This window comes from Saccopteryx leptura, chromosome 3, assembly GCF_036850995.1.
Source record: "Saccopteryx leptura isolate mSacLep1 chromosome 3, mSacLep1_pri_phased_curated, whole genome shotgun sequence".
NCBI classification, from domain to species: domain Eukaryota; kingdom Metazoa; phylum Chordata; class Mammalia; order Chiroptera; family Emballonuridae; genus Saccopteryx; species Saccopteryx leptura.
This window is the reverse complement of record NC_089505.1, coordinates 336,580,398-336,604,199: the sequence shown is the minus strand read 5'-3', so window position 1 is coordinate 336,604,199 and position 23,802 is coordinate 336,580,398. Positions and strand designations below refer to the sequence as shown.

General features: G+C 38.3%; 1 protein-coding gene across 4 annotated transcripts in view; it reads right to left on the bottom strand.

The window, feature by feature from the left end:
* VPS13B (vacuolar protein sorting 13 homolog B) overlaps positions 1 to 23,802 on the bottom strand; it is an 887,459-nt gene that overhangs the window by 163,785 nt on the left and 699,872 nt on the right. For 3 of the 4 annotated variants that reach the window (XM_066379210.1, XM_066379212.1, XM_066379209.1), the window contains exon 36: positions 18,461 to 18,856. In XM_066379210.1, coding sequence (XP_066235307.1) covers positions 18,461 to 18,856 — 396 coding nt within the window. The remainder of the gene's footprint in view (positions 1 to 18,460; positions 18,857 to 23,802) is intronic. The other variant, XM_066379211.1, reaches the window with a different exon arrangement.

The window sequence follows — 23,802 nt, the reverse complement described above, 5'->3', positions numbered from 1 at the left end:
AGTACCCACATTGACTTTTCAATTCTGTGGAGATTTGAAAACTTCATACACACTATATGTTCCTACTGCAGAAATAAGACACACAGAAGACATCACACCCGCAAAGTGTTAGGGCTAAGACTTCAGTCAAAATTATAATGGTGAAAATTAATTTCTTAAATTTTTTCATCAAATATATTGTGACATTAAGACTTCCATTTCATTTACACAATTTTTCTTGATTCAAAGCTATAGTTCACTTAGACTAAAGTAAAAATAAACAAAATATAAAACAGAAACAGGCTCCCAAAAAATCAAGAATCAAAGGTCATCTTTATTAATGGAGTTTAGAACTTAAGTCATAACTTCCTGACTTAATTGCATTATAAATCCTGGAACAGGCTTCTCAACAATAAAGATCTAAACATACCCACTGATTATTCAGTAACTTGTCATAATGGGATTGAGAAAGCACAGGCTTAATTCAGTACAGTTATCCAGCAAATGGGCATTAAGGGAAGGTATGAAGTATAATCATTTTCAAATACATGTATCTTCATAATAGACTACAATGAAATATTTAATTTTCGGTGGTAATCTTAATGTGAATGTCCTGTTGGTCCCTCACAGACAAAGTGTTTAACATTAAAGGCTCCCTAGGTTGCTTATCTTTTTTAATGTTTTCATTATCTCATCAGACACCGAATTGAAAAATCTTGGGCTTACTTTTGGGGCTTTCACTCTCTTAGATAGGTTCCTAACACTTGGCAATTTTATGTCATGCTATTCAACTCCATCATTTTAAAATATCAAAGAAGAGAGACATTTAAACATAAGCGATTGAAAGAAGACTGCATCCTTTTCAAGTTTCCGTAGACTGTGATCATCCTGGAGGCAAGGGCCATCTCATTCAGCATAGCGCTGGGCACAGCGGTACCCATTCAGCTATTTATCTCCCATTGAACGGAACTGACAGTTTAGACTCATCCCCTTTTCTGCTGTTTCAATAGATTTCTTAACTGAAAGTTAGAAAAGTACTTAAATATGCCATTCTTGATTTGCATCATGTATCACAGGGCACTAAGGCTGGACGGAAGATATCTCAGAAGCCATCCATGTCTATTCCATGTCTCCTTCCTCCAAAGAACATACAAAATACTTTTTTTTTTTTTTTTTTTTTGTATTTTTCTGAAGCTGGAAATGGGGAGAGATAGTCAGACAGACTCCCGCATGCGCCCGACTGGGATGCGCCCAACCGGGATCCACCCGGCACGCCCACCAGGGGCGACACTCTGCCCACCACGGGGCGATGCTCTGCCCCTCCGGGGCGTCACTCTGCCATGACCAGAGCCACTCTAGTGCCTGGGGTAGAGGCCAAGGAGCCATCCCCAGCGCCCGGGCCATCTTTGCTCCAATGGAGCCTTGGCTGCGGGAGGGGAAGAGAGAGACAGAGAGGAAGGGGGGGGGGTGGAGAAGCAAATGGGCGCTTCTCCTATGTGCCCTGGCCGGGAACCGAACCCGGGTCCCCCGCATGCCAGGCCGACACTCTACCGCTGAGCTAACCGGCCAGGGCCATACAAAATACTTTTAATTTAGAAATAATATTAGACCTGCCTGAAAGTCACAAAAATACTCAGAATTCCCATACATCCTTCACCCAGCTATTCAACCACAGTACAAATATTGAAATCAGAAAAATCACATTGATATAATATTATTAAGTAATCTACAAATCTTATTTAAAATTTGCCATTTTCCTCACTATTGTCCTTTCTCTGTTCAAACATTTAACATAGAATCTCACTGAATTTAGTGGTCGGTCTCTTCTGTCTTCTTTATTCTGTGACAGATCCTCTAGCTTTGTTTTCTATTACCTTGATACTCCTGAATAGCCCATGCCAATTATTTTGTAGAATGTCTCTCATTTCATTTTTATCTAATGATTTCTCATTAGAATGAGGTTATGCATTTTTGGCAAGAATACCAGAGAACTGATGCCTTTTTCAGGTCATCAAACTGGGGTGAAACTGATGTTTTGTATCTGGTAATATTTAACTCTGATCACATGGCTAACATGGTGTCTTGCAGGTTTTGGCACTATAAGGTTATTTTCCCATTTATAAATAATAAATATCTGTGGTGAGAGAACTTATGCATTATTCTCTTTTACATCAAATTTTACCCATTAATGTTGGCATCGACCTCTGGTTCTTGAATGCAACAGTTAATGCTGTGGTGTATGATAATGCTGATTTCCAATTTTCTTATTCTTCTACATTTATTAATTAGTATTCTATGATGAAAAAAGCTGTCCTTTCTACTCCTCTTATTAGTTCAATTATTACCATTATTAATATTATTATTTTTTATTCAGTGAGAGGAGGGGAGGCAGAGACAGACTTCCACATGTGTCTCAACTGAGATCTACCTGGCAAGCCCACTAGGGGGCAATGCTCTGCCCATCTGGGATGTAAATCTGTTGCTGAGCAACTGAGCTCTTCTTAGTACCTCAGGCGGAGGCCATGGAGCCATCCCTCAGTGCCCAGGACCAACTCGCGCCAATCGAGCCTTGGTTGCAGGAGGAAAAAGAGAGATAGAGAGAGAGAGAGAGAGAGAGAGAAGGGAGATGGTAAAGGATGGAGAAGCAGATGGGCATTTCTCTTTTGTGCCCTGATTGGGAATCAAACCCAGAACATTCACACGTTGGGCTGATGTTCTACCACTGAACCAACCAGCAGGGCCAATTATTTATTTATATCAGTATGGATTCATGGATATTTATTTTATTTTATGGGTTATAATTGAATACTATCATTATTTACTTTGCTGCTTATACTGAACCATCTTCAAGTTGGTTCCTGTGTCCTTTGATATACTTACCATTTTGGGGGACTTCTTTACTTTCTGGCCACAAGATGTTTCAGGCTCTTACAAGTTCCAAGATACTAGTGTAGGAAGACCCTGAACTCACCTCCTTCTACACATGCACTGAATACACACCCCTACATGAAGAGAAATTCCTTCCGAAAAATAAATCAGGACTGAGTGAACAGTTCCTGCACAACAAATGATAGAGGGACCACACAAAGAAGGTAAGAGAGATGGGGACATGGTAACAGCACCCGTGACACGGTGAACTGCAGTAGGGAGGGATATCACTGAGGGACCCCCACAGATTGGACTATATGTAAAAGAAATCCATTTACTACCCTTATACCATCTGCCAAACAGGTGAGAAACTGCTGGAACTTTCTCTGGGATTGGAGGTGCTGGCAAGGGCCATTTTTACGGAATCATGAAGAAGTAAAAGACCTGAATAGACTGATTACAAGTAATAAAAAGGAGTCAGTAGTTTAAAAACTCTCAAAAAACAGAACTCTAGGACGAGGTGGCTTTACAAGAGAATTCTACCAAACATTTAAAGAAGCAATATTTATCCTTCACAAATTATTCAAAAATATTGAAGAGGAAAAAAAATGTTTCCAAACTCATTTAAAGAGGCTAGCACTATCCTGATACCAAAATCAACAAAGACACACCGAAAACAGAAAATTATAGGCTAATATCCCTGATGAACACAGACGTAAAAATCCTTAATAAAATATTAGCAAACTAAATTAAAAAAAAATAAAAATAAAAATACTATTAGATGCAGAGATTTCACTTCTGGGTGTTTATCTGTAGGAAATAAAAACACTAGTTTGGAGAGATATATGCATCACTATGCTCACTGTAGTATCACAATAGTCAAGATATGGAGCTAAATATCCACAAAAGACGAATGGGTAAAGAAAATGTGGGGCATGTGTATACACGCAATGGAATGTGCTCAGTCATAAAAAGGAATGAAATCTTGCCATTTGTGACATGGAGAGACCTTAACGGCATTATGCTGAATGATGTAAGTCAGACAAAGACAAATGCCAAGTGATTTCACTTATATACGAAATCTAAAAAACCAAAATACATGAATAAACAAAACAAACAGAAACAGCCTCATAAATACAAGAAACAAACTGGTGGCTTCCAGAGACAGGAGAGGTTAGTAGGAAAGTGAAATAGGCAAAGGGGATTAAGAGGTACAAATTTCTAGTTATAAAATAATTGTCATGGTAATGTAATGTAGATCATAGGGAATATGATCAATAAGATCAATAATACTATAATAAATTTGGTAACTAGACTTATTGTGTGGATCGTTTCATATGAACAATATATAAATATTGAATAACTATGATACATACCTGAAACTAATAGGATATTACATTTCAATATGTCAATTAAAATAAAAATGCAATGAGGAAAAAGGATAAAGGTTTTTAATATTATATGAAATTGCAACCTTTCTTATCATGAGTCAAAAGCCAGAAATAAAAAGAGAAAAACCTGATAAATTTTAGTTTATAAAAAAATGTAAAACCTCTGTACTTATAAAAAGGCAAATGGCAAACAGAAAAATTATCTGCAACAAATAATTTTAAAGACTTAGCATCACTAATCTAAAAAAATGTATAAAATTATAACAATAGCATATACCATTTTTCTTCTGAGACAAATAATAAAGCTGTTTTTATTTTTAAAAAGAATAAAAATGACATTTCAGGCTCATCTTGTATTTTTCTCATTCCATCTCTGGTATTCAGCCATTTCTCTAAAGAGCGTTGGTTTCCTTTATTGAAGAGTGGTATCTAGAAACCAAAGTCTGGGATGTAGGCATGCTTATTGCTACAAGGGTGATACTTCTTCAAGCTAGCCTCTCTCAGAAGAGTGCTAACAAGTATACGTATGTATACTAGTCATTTATACACTTCTATATCTCTGTATCTATCCATTGTTAAATATGTTAAAAATTATAACTTTATACCAATATCTCCAATTCTAGTCCAACACCACAGGGTAGTTTCTAGCTTTCTACCTTTCCTTATTTGTAACCTTTTCCTAGGCAGTGAGAAACCTGCCGAGAGCCCCTTCTGATATATTTATTTCTAATCATCCCTAAAATATGACTCTAAAGTGATTGGTCAAAAGTTAAGCCAAAGAAATAATAGGACAGACATAAAAGACAACTTTATGGAAGCAAAGATTATTATCAAAGAAAAAACTTATCAAAAGAAAGGGCTAATATTTGCCCCTACAAGTCTCATTAAGAATGGGCTTGAGGCCCTGGCCGGTTGGCTCAGTGGTAGAGCATTGGCCTGGCATACAGGAGTCCCAGGTTCAATTCCCAGCCAGGGCACACAGGAGAAGCATGCATCTGCTTCTCCACTCCTCCCCCTCTCCTTCCTCTCTGTCTCTCTCTTCCCTCCCCACAGCCAAGGCTCCATTGGAGCAAAGTTGGCCGGGGGCACTGAGGATGGCTCTATGGCCTCTGCCTCAGGTGCTAGAATGGGTCTGGTTGCAACAGAGCAACACCCCAGATGGGTGGAGCATTGCCCCCTGGTGGGCATGCCGAGTGGATCCCGGTCGGCGCATGCGGGAGTCTGTCTGACTGCCTCCCCGTTTCCAACTTCAGAAAAATACACACACACACACACAAAACCAAAACAAAAAAGCTGTGGTGCAGTTACACAATGTAATACTACTTTGTACTTGCCTATAAAAAAGAAGGAAATCTTACCCTTTGTGACAGGATGGATAAACCTGGAGATTATTATGCCAAGTGATATAAGCCAGGCAGAGAAATACAAGTACCATACAATTTCACTTGTAAGTGGAATCTAATGAACACAGTAACAAGCAACACAGAGACAGACTCACAGATAGAGGGTAGGCAGACAGCTGCTGGGAGAGTGGTGGGGCTGGCAGGTGTGTGAATGGGATTGAGCAAAAAGAAAAAAGAAAAAACTTCTGGACATGGACAACAGTGTGGGGACTGCTGCGGGGAGTGGGGTGGGGCAGATAGAGGAGGGTAAGGGGGGTAACCGGCGATGGGTGGAGACTTGACTTGGGGTGGTGCACACACAGTACAGTGTACAGATGATGATGTGTTGTGGAACTGTGCACCTGACCTGTATAAACTTGTTAGCCAGTGTCACCCAATAAATTCATTAAAAAGAAAAAAAAAAACCAAACCAAAAAAACACCAAAAAACAAATGACCTATAGATATCAATGTCTCTATCTCTATGGCCTTTTTGGGTCTTTTTTGCTTTTGTGTCATACATACCTACAAAGAAATCAGGGTGTGTGATGCGGGTGGCCAAGGCCAGGCAGATTCACCTTGGATTCAGGCAGATGGGAGAGACACTGGAGCCGGAAAGTGTTGGGCCTTCTCCGTTTAATAGATTCTTGCAATGGTGGGGGAGCAAACAGGCAGGGGAAACCGCTTCTCATGGCAGCAGGAGAATGAACAGGAAAACGGCCCTCTACAGTGGTTGGTAAGCAATCCACAATCCGCCCTGAGTGAAAGCACCCGTAGCCTTACATAGGCTATGCACGCATGGCTTTGTCATGTGCTCACGTATAATCATGCAAAGCGCAAGTGAGCAAGCCTAACACTGCTGTTTTCCCTACGGGTTGGTTCACTTTTGAGATTAATTTAACTTACCCCCACGTGCCTACCTGCCCACCGTTTGTTACGCACAGCAGCCTGCTGTGGCTTTGCTCCTCAGGAGGGAACCCACTTAGTTATCTGTGGACCACAGAAGGGTTCACCCACAAGTACCAGCTTTTAAGTTTAAAATAAGAGTCTATGTTTCCTTTTGAACATTTCCTGCCAAATTAAAAAAAACAACAACAATCTCACAACAAAATAATAGAAAAACATGTTAGTTCAGTGGTTTTAACTGCGGTCTTAGTGACCAGTAATAAGAGATTATGGTGATCACTTAATAAAGAGTAGTGATGAATTTCACAAGGGTCATTTATAAATGGTAAACCAAACTTCACATTTTTACCACAAACATGAAAATAATCCCTGGGACTCATGACAGGGTTATTAATTCTCCTTTCTCCTTTCTTTCACTCTGAAAAGCTGGCCTATGGGACATCAACCCCTCCTTTTTTAATTTTTATTGATTTTAATTTATAGTGTTTACATATATTCAAGTGTCCCACTGACTATATCTCCCCCCTCCCCTGTGCTCCCCTAGACATCCCCCTTGCCGCCCCCCTTTTAAATCAGGAAATATACTAAATATCTTCCCTGGGATACAATGAATCTTATTTTATAGATCACCATACACATAAACAAAGGGCCACAGAGAATACAGAGTTCATGTAAGCTGGATACTTAAACATTCAAAATCTGGTATGAATGGCAACAGTTAAGGCATGTGTTATTTATTTTTTTAATGAATTCATGCACTCTTGGACAAAACGACTACAAGCAGAATTATCTTCTTAGCATTGGAACATTGGAAAAGACTGAATAATCTTGTGAAGTTTTATCTCTGTCTGTCTGTATGTATTGCAAATATGACAAAATGTTTACATTTTTTCTAACTGGTGAGTATACAGGTGTTTGATGTGTTATGCTTTACATTTTCTGTATGTAACGCTGGTGGCTGAGGCCATGCAGGTCCACACTGGATTTGGGCAGATGGTAGAGAAACTGCAGAGCCAGAAAGCACCGGGCCATTCTGTTTAATAGAGTCTCACAATGGCAAACAAGCACGCAGGCAGAGGAAAACCATTTCTCAGGCAAAGAAATAGCAAAAATGACCCCCAAAGTGTCGGGCAGGCAATCCACAATCCGCCGTCTGCAATCCACCCGAGAGCAAGCACCCGTAGCCTTACATAGATTATACACCCGTGGCACTGCCACGTGCTCACACACTAAGCAAGCAAGGGCTTGCAGCAGTTCAACCAGCGCAAGCCTAACACAGCTGTTTTCCCAACACTGTACCTTCAACCCCAAATATGAGTGAAGAAAAAAATTAAAGAAATATGATGTGAAAGTATAAGATTTAAAATGATCACACTTAAACTTTAAAAACATGAATGTCATTAAAGTTACTTAATCTCTGTCTGATCAGGTCATTTTAAAAAGCTTCTAATTTTGTAATAATTTTAGGCTTTCAGCAAAGTTGATAGCCTTCAACTATGATATCCTTCAACCAGTAATGTTAACAACTTACTGTATAGCATGGTTCTCAAAAGCCAGTAAATTAACATCAGTAAAATACTAACCAATTTAGATCTATTTGAATTTCACCAGTTTCTCCTTTCATGTCCTTTTCCTATTCTAGGATCCTGTCCAGGACTCGGCATTGCATTCAGTGATTGTGTGTTCAGGTCATTTGGACTGAATATATAAACTCTTCCCTCTACCTCCTTCCACTCGACAGAATGCTTTCTGCCTGATTTTTCCATTAGCTTATTTCAAAAATCTGTGTTTATATTTTTAATTTCAGCTCTAGCAAACTAATGGCAGATATTTAATGAAGCTAAATGAGCTGTGGCAACATTGAGAAGTAATTTCAGAAACAACTGGTGTGATAAACAGAAATGATCTTGCTTTGTTTGCACACTGACATACTTTTCACTGAGGGTAAAAATTTAGGTCAAGGAACAAATAGTTTCATGACCTTTAAAATACTCCTTCAGAAGACTAATAAATGCAAACCACTTGTTTGGGAGAATGTTTACAAAATGCTGCCAGCCCTACATCATCAGTCTCTACTAGCCCCTTAGTAAGGCTCCTATTCTCTACATGCTGACTGTGCAAAATGTAACCTAAATCAAGCTTCTGTATGTCATTAGAAAGAGTGCTCAATGATGACATGTGCTAGCAAAGCATATCCAGGTATTTTTTTATCCAGCTGGAAGCAATCTAAGGCTACTAGAAAATCAGCAAACATGTGTTAGATACATCCTCAAGTCGATTTGCATAACAGTTGAAGCACCAGGATGCCTCAAAAAAGTGAGGAAGAAAATTTTTTTTATCAACATGAACCATGAAAAGGTGACCGTAAGTGACTAGATGACTAGAAAAAAATGTTTGTGAGTATGTCTAATCATAGACAGATGATTAGAAATCTTTCTATTTCTAATTCCTTCAACTAATTATGTTGAGGCACATAAAAATGGCACTTGGGTATTTTAACCATGGGAAAAAAGAGAATTGATTTTCCCCCTTGATCAGAATTTGTAAGTTGATCAGATCCTATTCAATTACATTCTATTTTTTAATAAGCTTACATAGTTATACATAGTAATAAACTAAAATACAGAATAAGATTAATATGTGGGACAACACATAAAAATGTCAGAACTACATGGATACTGAAATTTAAGTAGAAAGGGATGCGAGTGGTTCCCACCTTTACCAAAACGTCAAGCCATCAAAAATGACAGTCCAGTTGGGTGGTCTTCCTGCTAACACATATCCCCTCTCCAAGGCAATCAATGATTTCTCATGGGTGGGACACCCAGTCTCCAGGGACTCCCACCTTGACCTCAATGGTGAGTAAAAGTTGGGATCCCTAGACTAATCTAAACCGTTTCCTTTGAACATAAGAAAATGATAAGTAGCAGAAATAGTATTTTTCCTCTTTCACATAAAGGAGGGGAGAATTACTCATGAAAGATGACAATGTCTGCTGAGTTGGCTATTTATACTTGGCCCTTGTCTGGGAAAGGTATTTTTTGAGAAATGTTTTAAAACTCCCAGATCCTAGAAAAACCAAACTAAAAATACCAAAGGGTGACGGAGGACATGCTTTGCCTCTTTTGTTCCCTCCAATCTGCCACCATGCTCACTGTTTTTACAGTGTGTTTATTAGAAAAATAAAACTTGATTGGATCATGTGTCTATGTTTAAAAACAACAGACTGGCAGATTTGACTATGCAATATTGGAAAGTGTATGACAACTTTCCCAGAGAGGAAAGAATAATAGCAAATACATACTCCATAGGTTTTTTCATTAATACAGTAGCTGGTTAATTACATTAGGAAACAGCTGATGAATCATTCTTTTAAAAAAAGTCAGTCACATGAATGGAAGGCTTGGTATAAACTTACTCTAACAATGTTGAAACCAAAATGACCTGCTAAATAATTTACTGTGATGGCTTAGAAACTGATCTTGATCTACATAATCCAGGTTTTTAAAGACTGGCATAACAGAAAGACCAGAAGCCAGTAGACATGTGTTAAGTCCCTACTCTGTCTCAGAATATCCCTGGGCAAATCAATCTCTCCCCTCTTAACTCAACGAGGGAGTTAGAACTAGCTTATGGGGCCTAAAACCAGGGTCCTTTGACACTTAGGAAGTCCCACATAGTAATAGTGGTCCAGGAAGTATTTTCAGTATTTCAAAGATCCTGGAAGAACTCATAAATCTGTATGAGACAGGGCTGTGGAGGTATACTAATGCTTTTATTTTTGGTTAGAGTCATAGCAAGTAGGTATAGTCACATTTGCTATGTAATCTTCAATGCAGTTTATTTAGATTATGAGGTCCATGAGAGAAAGAATAACAAGGGTTCTTGATAAAGAAAAGGAAGATCTTTAAGATAACTTTCAGCTTTAACCCTTTGAGTTGTGAGTTTTTTTCATGTTCACTGAATCACGGGTTGAGGTTTTTTTTTTTTAAATAAAATTAGTTCCAGTAACACTTTTATTAACTTAAAATCATGTTTGTTTGATAACCAATTTATAGAAACAAGAAGAACATATATTTTCTTTTTTTATATTACACATTTATAAAATAAATAGATTGTACTCTGGATGGTCGAGGGGCATGAGGACATACATGAACGTTCGTACTACTCAACGGGTTAAATTTAATGATCAGCATTCATCTGGTGGGACTGAGTAGGGGGTGGAAGCTACAAAAACACCCCAATATCTATTGAGGGATATAATAAATTTGTGCCAAGGAATGTGTAGGGTATTCTACATACATTATCTCACCTAATGTTCTCAACAGCCCTGTGAATTGTTTTCACTTTCATTTTGGAAATGAGCTAAGTTGTAACTTGAACCATAATCAACTGCCAGTAAGTAGCAGGGCTGGAATTCAGTTCTGTCTGCCTCCTTCCAGCACCATGTTGCTTTATAAAAATTTCTGCTGGAAGTTAGCAATTTAAGTTTTTCATTTGGTAACAGGGTTGGGAATAAATGGTTTTTTCCTGTCCCCAGCTGTCTTGCACAGCCTCAGTATGTTATGCCAACATTGCCTACAGGTCCAGGGGCCCGGCCAGAGAGCAGAAGAACATCGATATGTCTTCAGTCACTCATCACTGACCGGGCTGCTTTGCCAGAAACTTTCCCAGTAACTAGCCTACTGGCTTATGTGGAGGAGAGGGCGATGTGCTGCACCCACAAGCAAAGCAAAAGGCTGAGTGGAGGATAGAGATTTACTTCTAACCCTCTCCTTTTCCATAGTTCCAACGCTGAGGGCTGTAACAATTCTTGTCTGTTTCACTTAATGCTAATCTATAAGGTGCTAGCAAGGATGCAGAGGAGGAGCTGACAAGTAAAGGATTCCTAGCATTTAATAACCAGAACTGGAAACTGTTCTCCAATAGGATTTTGCACAGTGAGTTGTCTTCATGTTAATTGACAGCTTTTTTTTTTTTTTTTTTTTTTTTTTGTCTGAAAGGTCCTTTTTCCCTCTTATCAAAGGAACATTTGTTCTAATATGTGTGCATGGGAAATTCTTATCAGTTGTTCCCAAAATGTATGTAAATCTAGAGAAATAATTCTTTACCATACCTTTGTTAAAAATTAGGAGAAGAAAACAATGCATTTTTTGCTATAGTACAAAAGGCACATCAAATTCAGTGCAATGGGGCACAATTCTAACATACAACCTGAGGCCAACATTTTTCTAGCAAGCTAGATTAAGTTTGGAATTTGGTAACTAAAAACAATAGAATGAAATAGACTAATTTAGCTAGAGACAAGATTTGAACATGATATACTTGGAAGAGCATAGTAACTACACTGGATTTCTCATTAGAAGAGATCACAGTCTTACGAAGACTTCATATTTCCCAAGAGAATCATATTTACACAATTAACAATTCTTTTGTTGGAAAAAAAGCGCTTTTCATTATTGCATATGGACACATGTGGGCTGTGTAAAAATATAAGAGATGTGTAACACACGGTAAACAGAAAGTAATGATCTTAAACAGGCCAAATCCTTGAACTCGTCATTAATAAATGTCTCTCTTGCATTCAGCTACCCGGGCTGCTGGGAGCCTGTTTTCTTCAAGTACTTCAAACACTGAAATCCAGGAACATTTATTATTTTAATCCATTACAGGCAGTGCTTGATTTAACTTTATTGGTTGTGGTGGTGGCAGTGGTTATAAGTGGGGGTACAGCAATGTTCTTTTACACATCATTTCAAAAGGCCTTAATTATATTTTATAGCTTGGGCCAGGAATTCTGCCTGTTTTTTTGTCTAACAAGGTTCAAATGGAGTTCAGACCCGTGATGAATCAGAAGAAAAAGTCAGAGATGGTTATCTCTGCGCGATGAGCTCATCCCCTGAGAAGGCCGGGCAGGTACACCGTGTTCACCCACCACAGCGCGGACCAGCCGGGCTCGGCAGCCTGACAGGGTTGCTTATTATGTGCTTTTTACTTTTCATTCAACCTGGAAATGAACATGTCAGGAACTCAACCCAGTGGTTAACTTGTTAATATCTGCAGTTGCTCTCCTATCTATTGTAAAGGCTTCCTGTTGGAATTCAAAACAACTGGAGTAACCACACAGCACTCAAACAAAAATGTGCATGGAGAACAATTATCACATAACACTTCCATGTGCATAAGTCCTTATCATAATAAAACTAAATATCCCAAGTGAAAGATGTAGAAGACTTCATTAACATAATTTGGTTAAACAAAAGAGTAAGTGACTATAAACAGGCCTGGACAGAGTATATCTAAGAGTGGGGTTTTTTTTTATGAGTGGATTTTTATTAAACATCATTCTTAAATTTTTACCTCCTTTATTGAGGATGTGAAAACAGATCATTCTAAGATAGTAGAGTTACTATTGCTTATTATTGTCTGAAATTGTCTAACAGTATATTATGATAAAAAATAGAGTAAGGATAATAAAAAGTTTGTATGCTGGTATTTCTTCTCCTTTGCATATGATTTCAAAGAACAGCACATAAGAATTATTCCTCAATAGAGTATGTTATACACTTATGTTTTTTGTCTCCCCATATATGAGAATAATATGGAACATTATTTTGAAAAAGTGTTATGAGAATTTTACTCTTTCTACTTATTTCCCACTCAATTTTCAGTACTTCGTATTCTATTTTTCTGAATGTCTCATTCTACCACTATGCAAAGAAAAACATCACTGTTGAGAAAACAGTAATCTACAGGTAATTTAGGAGTAAAAAAAGAGGGACAGGCCAGTTCATCAGTAGCAACTCTGAACCTTGTTATGAAGTAACAGGAGGGAATCTGACCAGGATTAACAGTGGTACTCAGTTCTGGGATGAGAGGTGTCATGTTTCACGGATGCTCGGCCATCTGTTCCGCCTGCCTATATTTTACTTCGGCAAAACTATAAACACACCTCTACCTCAGGGACTATAGAAAGGCATTAGAACTCCTCTGCTTTTCATTATCACAAGATTCAGTAACTCATTTCATTGTCAAGATAATCCCCTTTTACTCTTTCTTTTGCGCTTGTGAAGTATGCCAAAATGACAAATAAAATCCCAGATGTTATATACCCAGTGAGGTCTCTACCTTTCCTCGAGTGTTGGGTTTAAGCTACTTGGGACCCGGTGTCAAACGTGACGAGACCCTCATGCCCACACCCAATGCTCGGTAAGGTGGGTTAGTGATCTGTCTAGCTGCCCACCAGCTGCGCTTCCACTTCAGCCCTCAGCGGCTGCTTCACAGTTAAGTTTGTCCTCTGGCTTGAACTGTCAAAGAATTCATTTCCTATTATTCAGGCATTGGAAAGAAGTATCATTTCTTTCTAAAAGTAACAAAGTCTTTGGGGTGTTGTAAATGGCTTGTTATTGGAACATATCATTTTAGGTAGTCATATCTAATTTGATGTTTTATTTCCCTGTAGGCTTGCTTGTGCCTCTGGAGCCTTCGATGGCTACGACAGCGCCTTACGAGGCTTTCCTCTGAAGGTTCAGTTAACCGCGGAATGAAAAGCTGGAGCTCTACTTTTATCAATTAATGGCGCGGTTTCAGTTTTCAGTACAGTACATTAAAAGGAACTTTAGGTTCTTAACATTTTATTGGTCCTGAATACAGTGAACACGAGAAGAGACATTTGTATATGTGAAAAATAATATGGTTATGCTTTCCCCCTATTTTTGTTTATACATAAAGATAAGTACATCTGGATGACAGAGGCAGGGGTAGCGAAAGTTATTTAAACCAGTTTTTTGACTAGAAGGAGTTCAATTTATTTCTTCCTGCATGGACGAAAAGTCCCTTTGCAAAGGGGCTCTGTGCAACTTTTCCCCTATCTTACTAAAATGCCGGACAAGATGGTCTCACTCCCGCTTTTCTCCCAATCCTTTGTGCTTCATAACTTGTTCATGTCCTATTTCCCTTTTCCTTAATCTACATGGAGATTGCTAATCTGAGGGCCCCTGGGAAGGAGCATGGAAGTCGAAAGCACAGCTATTTCACTGCCTGAACCGGCATCCTTGTTGGCTGGAATCTAAGGAGTGCCGCCCTAATAGAGTCATAATTTACTCTGACAAGGGGAGCTAAAGTCAGCAGCTCACTCCCCACCCGCCTGTGGAAAGTGCTACACTGCTAGTTCAGAATTTACAGCTACACACTCACTGCCTCTCCAAAAAGGCATACTTCAAACAGCAAAAAAGATTGTGTTCTGTGTGCATATGTGGGGGGAAAGTAGGTTGTTACTATAGAAATGGGATGAATATAATGGAAAGCAGAGAAAATATTATCTGCCTTAAAATCATTAAGAAAATAAGATAAAATTTCTAAATAAGATTCATTCGGTTATTGGTAATACAACCATAGGTGTTCATTTTTGGGGGGAGGTTTTTGGGCAATATTATATACCAACTCAAAAAATACAAGTAATTACATCTACTAAAGTCAACTTTAGGCCCCTTTCCCCAAAAACATAGGGAAGAATTTAAGTATCTACCAAAAATACAAGTTAGGTTATTGTATGTCACTGTACACTAGCATCTGCAGGTGGATTAAAAAAAATCAAGTCCTTTGAAACTCTCATAGTTGAGGATTACAGAATAGTATAGGAGACTAAGAGAATCTCACAACTTTTTTTAAAAGTAGAAAACATTTAAGCATTTCATTTTGTTTCAAGCAATGAACACGTTTTAGTGAGTAATCTGTCCGTCTTTCACTGTAAAAACCAGGAAATGAATATAAAAGCATTTCAGATTTAAATGTATTGACAAGGTCTCGAGAAGAGAAATAACTTTCCCCCTGTACTCTTTGATTATTCCCTTTCCCCGTGTACTTCCCATAAGCTTATGACAGTTAAATGATTAAAACATATAATTAGGTGAACTGAACTATTTTTGTACCTTTCAGGAATGAGGAAACATGCCTACAACACATTCTCAATTGTGTTTCTCTAAATATCACTTAGAACACAAGATTCCTCCAGCATTACAAATCTACTTCAGCTCCTAAATTAAAACTCATCTGGAAAAGACCGTTTTACCCTGTTTATATAACATTGTCACATAAAGAGTGTTAAAAAAAATATTTCACTAAAAATAGCTTGCGTAAGTTAGGGATTAGAGTAGTTTCTGCTGCTATAATTATTCCTTTGTAGTTTTTTCCATGATGTTTTTGCACAGTGTTTTTGACTGTGTTTATTAAAGTCAGCACATCAAAAAGGATCAAAGAGAAAGTGAGTGAGAACCAAAGAAACCCCAAGTGTGTTGTCTCATTGGGGAGTTATGCAGATTCGCATAAACAAGTGCAAATTGGTGAGGTTTTAATGAAAATTCTCTACAATTATTTTATCTTAAGTCATTCTATACAATAACATCTGTACAGCAGATGGCTATACTGTACCAAGGCAACGCTCCTTTTTCTTTCTCTGTTTAAGAGTACATCTGAGATGACTACTTTTGTCACTGTGCTCAATTTGGTTCAGCAAATAATCTGAAAAGGGCAGCTGCTGCAGATGGTCACAATAGTTACATAAACTATAAAATCAAAGACACAGTTAAGTATTTCTGCATTAGATTCAAACTATAAAAACCTGACATTAACTCTGTTGAGCTCAAAAACATGCATTATAAAAATTTTGGTTGAATGCAGAATGATGTCACTTGAAAAATATGAAATATGACTATTGGTAGAAAGATTTTTTTTGTGGATACTTTTTTACCACTTAATCAAAACTATACCTCAAATACATAGTTATATATATTTCATTCAAGTTGCAAAGCATGGGTTTTTAAGATATTCAGATATACAATAAAATTAATATTCAATTTAAATTATATTTTACTTTAAAAAGTTTTGCTTAAAATCAATTTTTGAAAACTATATAGTGATCTCTCAATTATAATTTTCTAGAAATCAACCTTAGGCAATAACTAGAACTTAACATAATCTTATTTCACTTAATCATAATTTATTATTATTTTGCTGACTTTGTTATCTTCTTAAAATGTTTGAGCATGTCATTACATTAAGCAGAAATGTAGAGAAAACAGATTTGGTGTTTGTTATGCTATCATAATAAACTTGTTCCTTTTAAATGGCTAACTTCAATCTGTTTTGATTTGTTGACACAAATAACTATTTTAGAACATTTGCTGGATACCACAATTAGAGTTGCATGATTTATGTCTCACTCAAAGCTATAGTTTCTACTTTTGCATTTGACTATCTAGATTAAAGAGCATAATTGTAAAAGAAATAGGGGTACATAATTTTCTAGTATAAAGGGGAAGAAACAAGTTACAAAAACAGAGTGAGCATTCTATCTGTAAAGCTCAGTAAAAGGATCTTAATTATATTTTTGAGATATTTACAAGGATAGACATCATGGAATATGGATAAAATATAAGTAGATGATGAATAAAACAAGAAATGAGGCTGAAAAAAGAAAATGACCTACACTTGAGCACTGTACATTTAACCTCTCTCACTGAGTCCTAACCTTCCCTGCCATATGATTAAGGTATAACTGGAAAGGCCCAGTGTTGTCAGGGATACAATTTATTTGTGGATAAATCAAGACATTGTAGCCTCCAATGTTTCAGAATCTTTCATGTACCATGGACCTTACATTTTTTATTTCTAACTTTCAAGACAAAAAAAAAAAAAAAAAAGGACAGCATTTTAGAAGGCTTGGTCACAAATACTTCTGGTGAGAAAGAAATAAATCATGTTTTTCTGGCCTAAAATCCATACTTCCTAACAATAAATTTTTTCTTTATCTCTTAAACTACTGTGCCCAAACTGGCTCCATGGAACCAAGTTATAGTTCACCTCCAGCTGCCACTTAATTACTTTTTAGTAAGCCGCTAAGTTGCACATAGTTTCAGGATTTACTTTATCGCCCTCTACCCTCATTCTTTCCTGCAAATTAAAGTGGAAAAAAATGTGTCCCTCTTGCTACTTTCACTTTTAAAGTAAAATTTCTGGCATTGTGCCTTGAACTTTTACAGTAGCAGTTTCAGTGACTGAACCCTGTTATTTCCCACCTGTGCCTTGTCTGTTCTCTCATTCCTCACATGCCTCCTACCTACCCTTCCTGATTTAGTGTGAAAAAGCACGTAACACTTTAGTCATGGTAACCAGAGAGGACAAGGTAGATGTCACTGCCTGTTAATCTCTCACCTCTCCACCCATCGAGGACAATCAGGGGGCAGGGCCCATGCCTCTCTCTGCAGGGCCAGGCACAGAAGTTCTGCCTTGCCTTGCCAGGTGCCGCTGCCTGATAATCCTCAATGGCACTGTCACTGCAGAGTGGAACCCTGACTTCTACGTATTACACTTTGGGTGGCATACTGGCCACTAGGGCAATTTCTCTTTTTTAAATAAATTGTTACCAGTGTTAATGCAGTGAACTGGAATCACCTGTACGGCTTCTGCAACACAAATTTGGGGTTCCCTGTCCAGAATTTCAGATTCAGTAGGTCAGGGGGAGGTCTGAAAATTTGTATTTCTAACAAGTTCTCACTCGGGTGATGCTGATGCTGTGGTTCTGAGACCATACCCTGAGAACCACTACTCTAATGGCTCATAAAACCAGTTCTTGTTGTTCCACTGCAGCTGTTTTAGGTAAGAGATATTTAGGAATGAACAGTTTTAAATACATTTTAAGGAACAGGCCTGAAGAAGTGGACAGGAACATGTAGTTTAGGGCCTTAAAATACTCAAGCTCAAAGACTTTGTTATAAAGTTTTCTTTAAAATAAAGTTACAAACCAGAAATGTCCCATCTCTAATGGCTCTTAAAACTTTTAACCTCCAAATAAATAATATAAATCATCCAAATTATGCATTTTCAGATGTTACCCAGTCATATCACCCCCTCCCTCTCCCCTTTTCCTGTGACTTACCAGGTACTTTTTGTGCTGCTTTAACATTAAGGCTTCCACTGAGGTTTGATAAAGATGCTAACAGGCATGGTTTATTAGGATGCGGGACAGTTTCCATGGAGACCACAATCTGAGTAGTATGGACAGAAATTTTTTGAAAGCAGGAAACAGTTCTCCACATGCTTTCTTGAAATGGAACCTTCTGTGCACTGTCGCCATGAGCTCTGGGTTTAGACGACTTCCCACGGTAACACTTGGAGGTTGGCAGCTCGTCTTTATGCAACACGGCACCTGAAGGAGCTGAAGGCTCTTTGCTGTGTGCACTCTTTATCTTCTTTAAGAAGTGGTTCATCTGATCCAGCTTGGTAAAACTCAGGTTTGCTTTCAAAGGCTTTGATATATCCAAGTTGATGTCTGCTATAGAATTGAAAAAGGTAAGAAAATTATTGAAGCTCTTATTGAATATAAGCCTTCACTTCCCCATCAGGTTCCTATTGAAGTTCCCCAGCACCTGTATTGTGAACTCATTGGAACACAGATGTTGTAATCCTTTTCTTCATCACCTAACTATTCTTTCCATGTAGTTAAGTAAGGAACACTTTCCCTGGACTACTTAATGCCCACGTTCCTGTCCTAATCCACGTGACTCTCTGTTCCTTGTAGAATAAAGGCCACACATGAGCATCTACTTTTGCCCTCCTAACTGAGGAAAATGAAGCAGCTTTTCCAGATCCTCGCTGCAGGTAATGCCAGTGGCCATGGCCAGGCAGGTCCACATTGGATTTGGGCAGATGGTAGAAAAACTGCTGAACCAGAAACGATTGGGCCATTTCACTTAATAAAGTCTCACAGCGGCAGAGAAGTGCACATGCAGGGGAAACCACCTCTCAGGCAAACAAACAGCAAAATGGCCCCTCACAGTGGCAGGCAGGCAATCTGCACGTCCACAATCCCCCATCCCTCTCAAGAACAAACACCCATAGCCTTATATAGGCTGTACACATGTGGCAAAGCCATGCACTCACGTACCGATCAGGCAAAGGCTTGCAGCTGGCACACCGGCGAGCAAGCTTAACACAGCTGCCCACACTGCAACTGGCATCCCTTCTTCCAAGCCAATGACTTCCCTTAGTATCCAGCACAAAGTTTGACACAGAAACTTGTATTATAAAATATGTGTCCAACTAACTGAAGTAGCCTCCCACAATTCTCTGAAAATATTTGTTTCTCTTGTGACCTACATCCTTCTCTATATATTTTGCATTTATAAAATTTCAAAAACCTCATCATAGGTAGACTGAGAGTCCTTAAAACCTATAGTCCATTTTATATGTATTATATATCAGAAGTTGTCCTTATCTCCCACTTAGCCACCAAAAATAAAAACTAATAGCCTTATTATTTCTGTGTTTGCCTTATTTCATTGTTTTTTGAATGTTTTCATTACAATAAAACATAAGACTATAAGCATCGTGAAGGCAGAGTATGTCATACATCTTATATCCAAGGACTAGTACAGTGCGTCTCGCATAGATATGTGTTCAATCAATGTTTGAGCTTAACTGAATCTATAAAGTGTTTTTTTTCATTGTAGCCTGAAGAAATAAGACATAATCCCAGATGAAGCTAAAAACAGCAGTTATTAGGTAGCTAAATTAATAGTCATTATTAACAATTTCATTATCTACATCTCTTCATAAGGAGAACCTTGTCTCCCCTTTCTTAGGGATCAGCAACTGTGAAATTCCTCCTGGCTGCCCAGTTCCCTCAGCACACCCCTTTCAAGTGTGCTTTCTCTTGTGGTTCTTTAATCAGCAAAGCTCTGGGCATCCAGCTACTGACTAGTTGCTCATTGTAAAGAGTCAGACATCTGAATCACTGTCTGTAATATTAAAAAGTTTACTGCTCTCCAATTTTTTTTTTTTTTTTTTAGTGAGAGGAGGGGAGGCAGAGAGACAAACTTCCGCATGCACCCTGACCTGGATCTACCTGGCAAGCCCGCTAGGGGGTGATGCTCTGCCCATCTGGGGCCCTTACTCCGTTGAAACTGGGGCCATATTTTAGCGCCTGAGGCAGAGGCCATGAAGCCATCCTCAGTGCCCAGGGCTAACTCGCTCCAATCGAGCCATAGCTGAAGGGGAGAAGAGAGAAATAGACAGAGAGAGAGAGAGAGAGAGAGAGAGAGAGAGAGAAGAGGGGGAGGGGTGGAGAAGCAGTTGGGCACTTCTCCTGTGTGCCCTGGCTGGGAACCGAACCCGGGACTCTACCACTGAGCCAACTGGCCAGGGCCATATTTTAAACAGAAAAAAATATCTTAACTTAGAGAAACTACTTCTTAAAAACATCTTATTGACATATAACTCCCATACAATTTACTGTCTTGAAAGCATCTAATTCAAGGGTTTCTAGTATACTTACAAGATCGCACAAACATCACCACTATATAATTCCAGAACATTATCATCACCACATACACTAAAGGCCCATACCACACTAAGCAGTCACCCCCTAGCCATTCCCCGTCTCCAGCCCCAGCAACCACTATTTTAATTTGTCTCTACAGATTTGCCTGCTCTGGACATTTCATATAAATGGAATCATACACTATCTGGACTTTGTGTCTGGTTTCTTTCAGTTAGCATAATGCTTTCAAGATCCATTCACATGAAAACATGCATCATCAACACTTCATTCCTTTTTCTGGCTGAGTAATGCTTTATCATATGGGGTACCACATTTTCTTAACCCATTATCAGTTGATGGACATTTAGGTTGTTTCTACTTTTTGGCTGCTGTCAACATTCAAACGCAAATTTTGTGGCTGTGTTTTCAATTCCGTTATATATCTTCCTAGGAGTGGGACTGTTGGGTGTTATTTGATTACAGCCATCCTAGCTGGTGTGTATTCCACTGTGACTTCAGTTTGTATTTCCCTAATGACTAATGGTATTGAATATTTCCTCATGTGCTTATTGTCCATTTGAATATATTCTTGGGAAAATGTCTACTCAAATCATTTGCTTATTCTTAAATTGGACCATTTGTCTTTTTATTATTGAATTGTATGAGCTCTTTATATATCCTGGATCCAAGTAAAATATGAAATTTGAAAGTATTTTCTCCTGTTCTGTGGATTGTCTTTTAAGTTTTTTTGATAGATCACCTGCAGCACAAACTTAAGGTTTGTAAACTCCAACCTAACAATTACTTTGTGTGTGCTTTTGGTGTTATATGAGGAAACCACTGCTTAACCCAAGAACACAAATATTTACACTTTGGCTTTCCTTTATGAGCTTTATACTTTTATGTCTTACATTTTAGGTCTATGATCCCTCTTGAACAGATTTTGTATGCTGTGTAAAGCAGGGGTCCAACTTCATTCTTTTGCATGGATATCCAGTTATACCAGCACTATTTATTCATTATTTTTGACTTGTAGAATTTGAGGTACTGAAAGAGTCTAGTGGGTAAAATATTTTAGGGAGATTGAATTATTCAAATGACCCCATATATTTACCTGCTCTAACTACATTTTTTATGTGGAATTCCTAAGTCTGTGGTCTCACAGAAAATACCACCTTTAACGAAAATAAAACATAAAACATAAAAAATAAAAGAACAATCTTATTTATTTATTTATTTATTATTTTTGTGACAGAGAGAGAGAGAGAGAGAGACAGATAGGGACAGACAGACAGGAAGGGATAGAGATGAGAAGCTTCAATTCTTCATTGCAGCATCTTAGTTGTCCATTGATTGTTTTCCCATATGTGCATTGACCAGGAGACTACAGCAGAGCGAGTGACCTCTTGCTTAAGCTAGTGACCTTGGGCTCGTCAGCAACCTTGGGCTTCAAGCCAGTGACTTTTAGGCTCAAGCCAGGGACCATGGGGTCATGGCTCAAGCTGGAGACCCTGTGTTCAAGCTGGTGATTCCACACTCAAGCCAGATGAGCCCGCACACAAGCCAGTGACCTCGGGGTTTCAAACCTGGGTCCTCTGCATCCCAGTCTGATGCTCTATCCACTGTGCCACTGCCTGATCAGGCTGAAAGAACAATCTTAGATTACAGCAACAACAGAAAATCAAAAGAAAGCTAAAGTAGAAAAAAGACTCAGCTGTTGGGGCCTGAAGCTATCTGCTTTTCCTGAATTCATGATATAAAGATTTAACATAAGCGTAAGAGGAGCTCATCCTATGGCCGAAAACAATTTAGTGACCTACCCAGGATGCAGTTCAAATATTCAGCTACACAAACTGCTGACTATAGACTGGCCAAATATCCACAGAATAAACTGTATATATGAGAGTTGCTGACATCAATATGGACTCTCATCTCAGGCACTGCTGTGGTCCCAATAACAGAAAAAAGAAACTTTTTTATATCTCTGGTTACTTGCCTAACTCAGCCTTTGAAACTTAGCCCTTGAGACACTTCCTCCAAGAAATCCTTTTTGACCCCTGTAGCTGAAGGAGGTACCTCTCATCCATTGATTCCAGAAAATCCTGTGCACTGTGCGATCAATCAGACACCAATTTATAGTATCTTTATAGTTATCACCTTAGCTACCTGTCATAGTCCAATGAGCAGGGAACTCCTGGACAGTAAGAACTGTCCTACATCTTAGTATTCTGGTCTACAGAAAGCACTAAATGCGTACTTAATGATGTTATGAAGAAAAAATTATGTGAATTTTTATTTTCTACTAATTTCCCATAGGCTCATCAAATCCATCTACCTAGAACAATACATTAAGACACGCTATATTTCCTGTCTCAATCTACCAACTGGCTCAAATCAGAAATCTGACTTTTTAATTTCTTTTAAAATTTTCCCTTTTTCTCTTTCATTAATTTTGTTTATGGGCTATTCTAGAGTCTTAGTACTTTTAAAAAAATTTATTGGGTGACAGTTAATAAAATTATATAGATTTCAGGAGTATAATTCTATACTATATCATCTGTATATTGTATTGTTTACTCACCGCCCCAAGTCAAGTCTCCTTCCATCACCATTTATCTCCCCTTTACCCTCTCCTACCTCACCCCATCCCCCTTTTCCTCTGGTAATCACCATAGCGTTACCTGTCTCTGAGGTATTGTTTCCTTAATTCCTTTATGTTTTTCACCCAACCCCTATCCCCTAACCTTGACAGCTGTCAGTCTATTCTCTGTATCTATTGGTCTGTTATTATTTTGTTAGTTTATTTTGTCCATTGGATTCCACATAAAAGTGAAAAAACATGGTATTTGTCTCTGAAGGCTTATTTCACTTAGCATACTGCTCCCCAGGTCCATCCATGCTGTCCCAAAAGGTAAGATTTCCTTTCCCCTTTTTATGGCTGAGTAGTACTCCATTGTGTA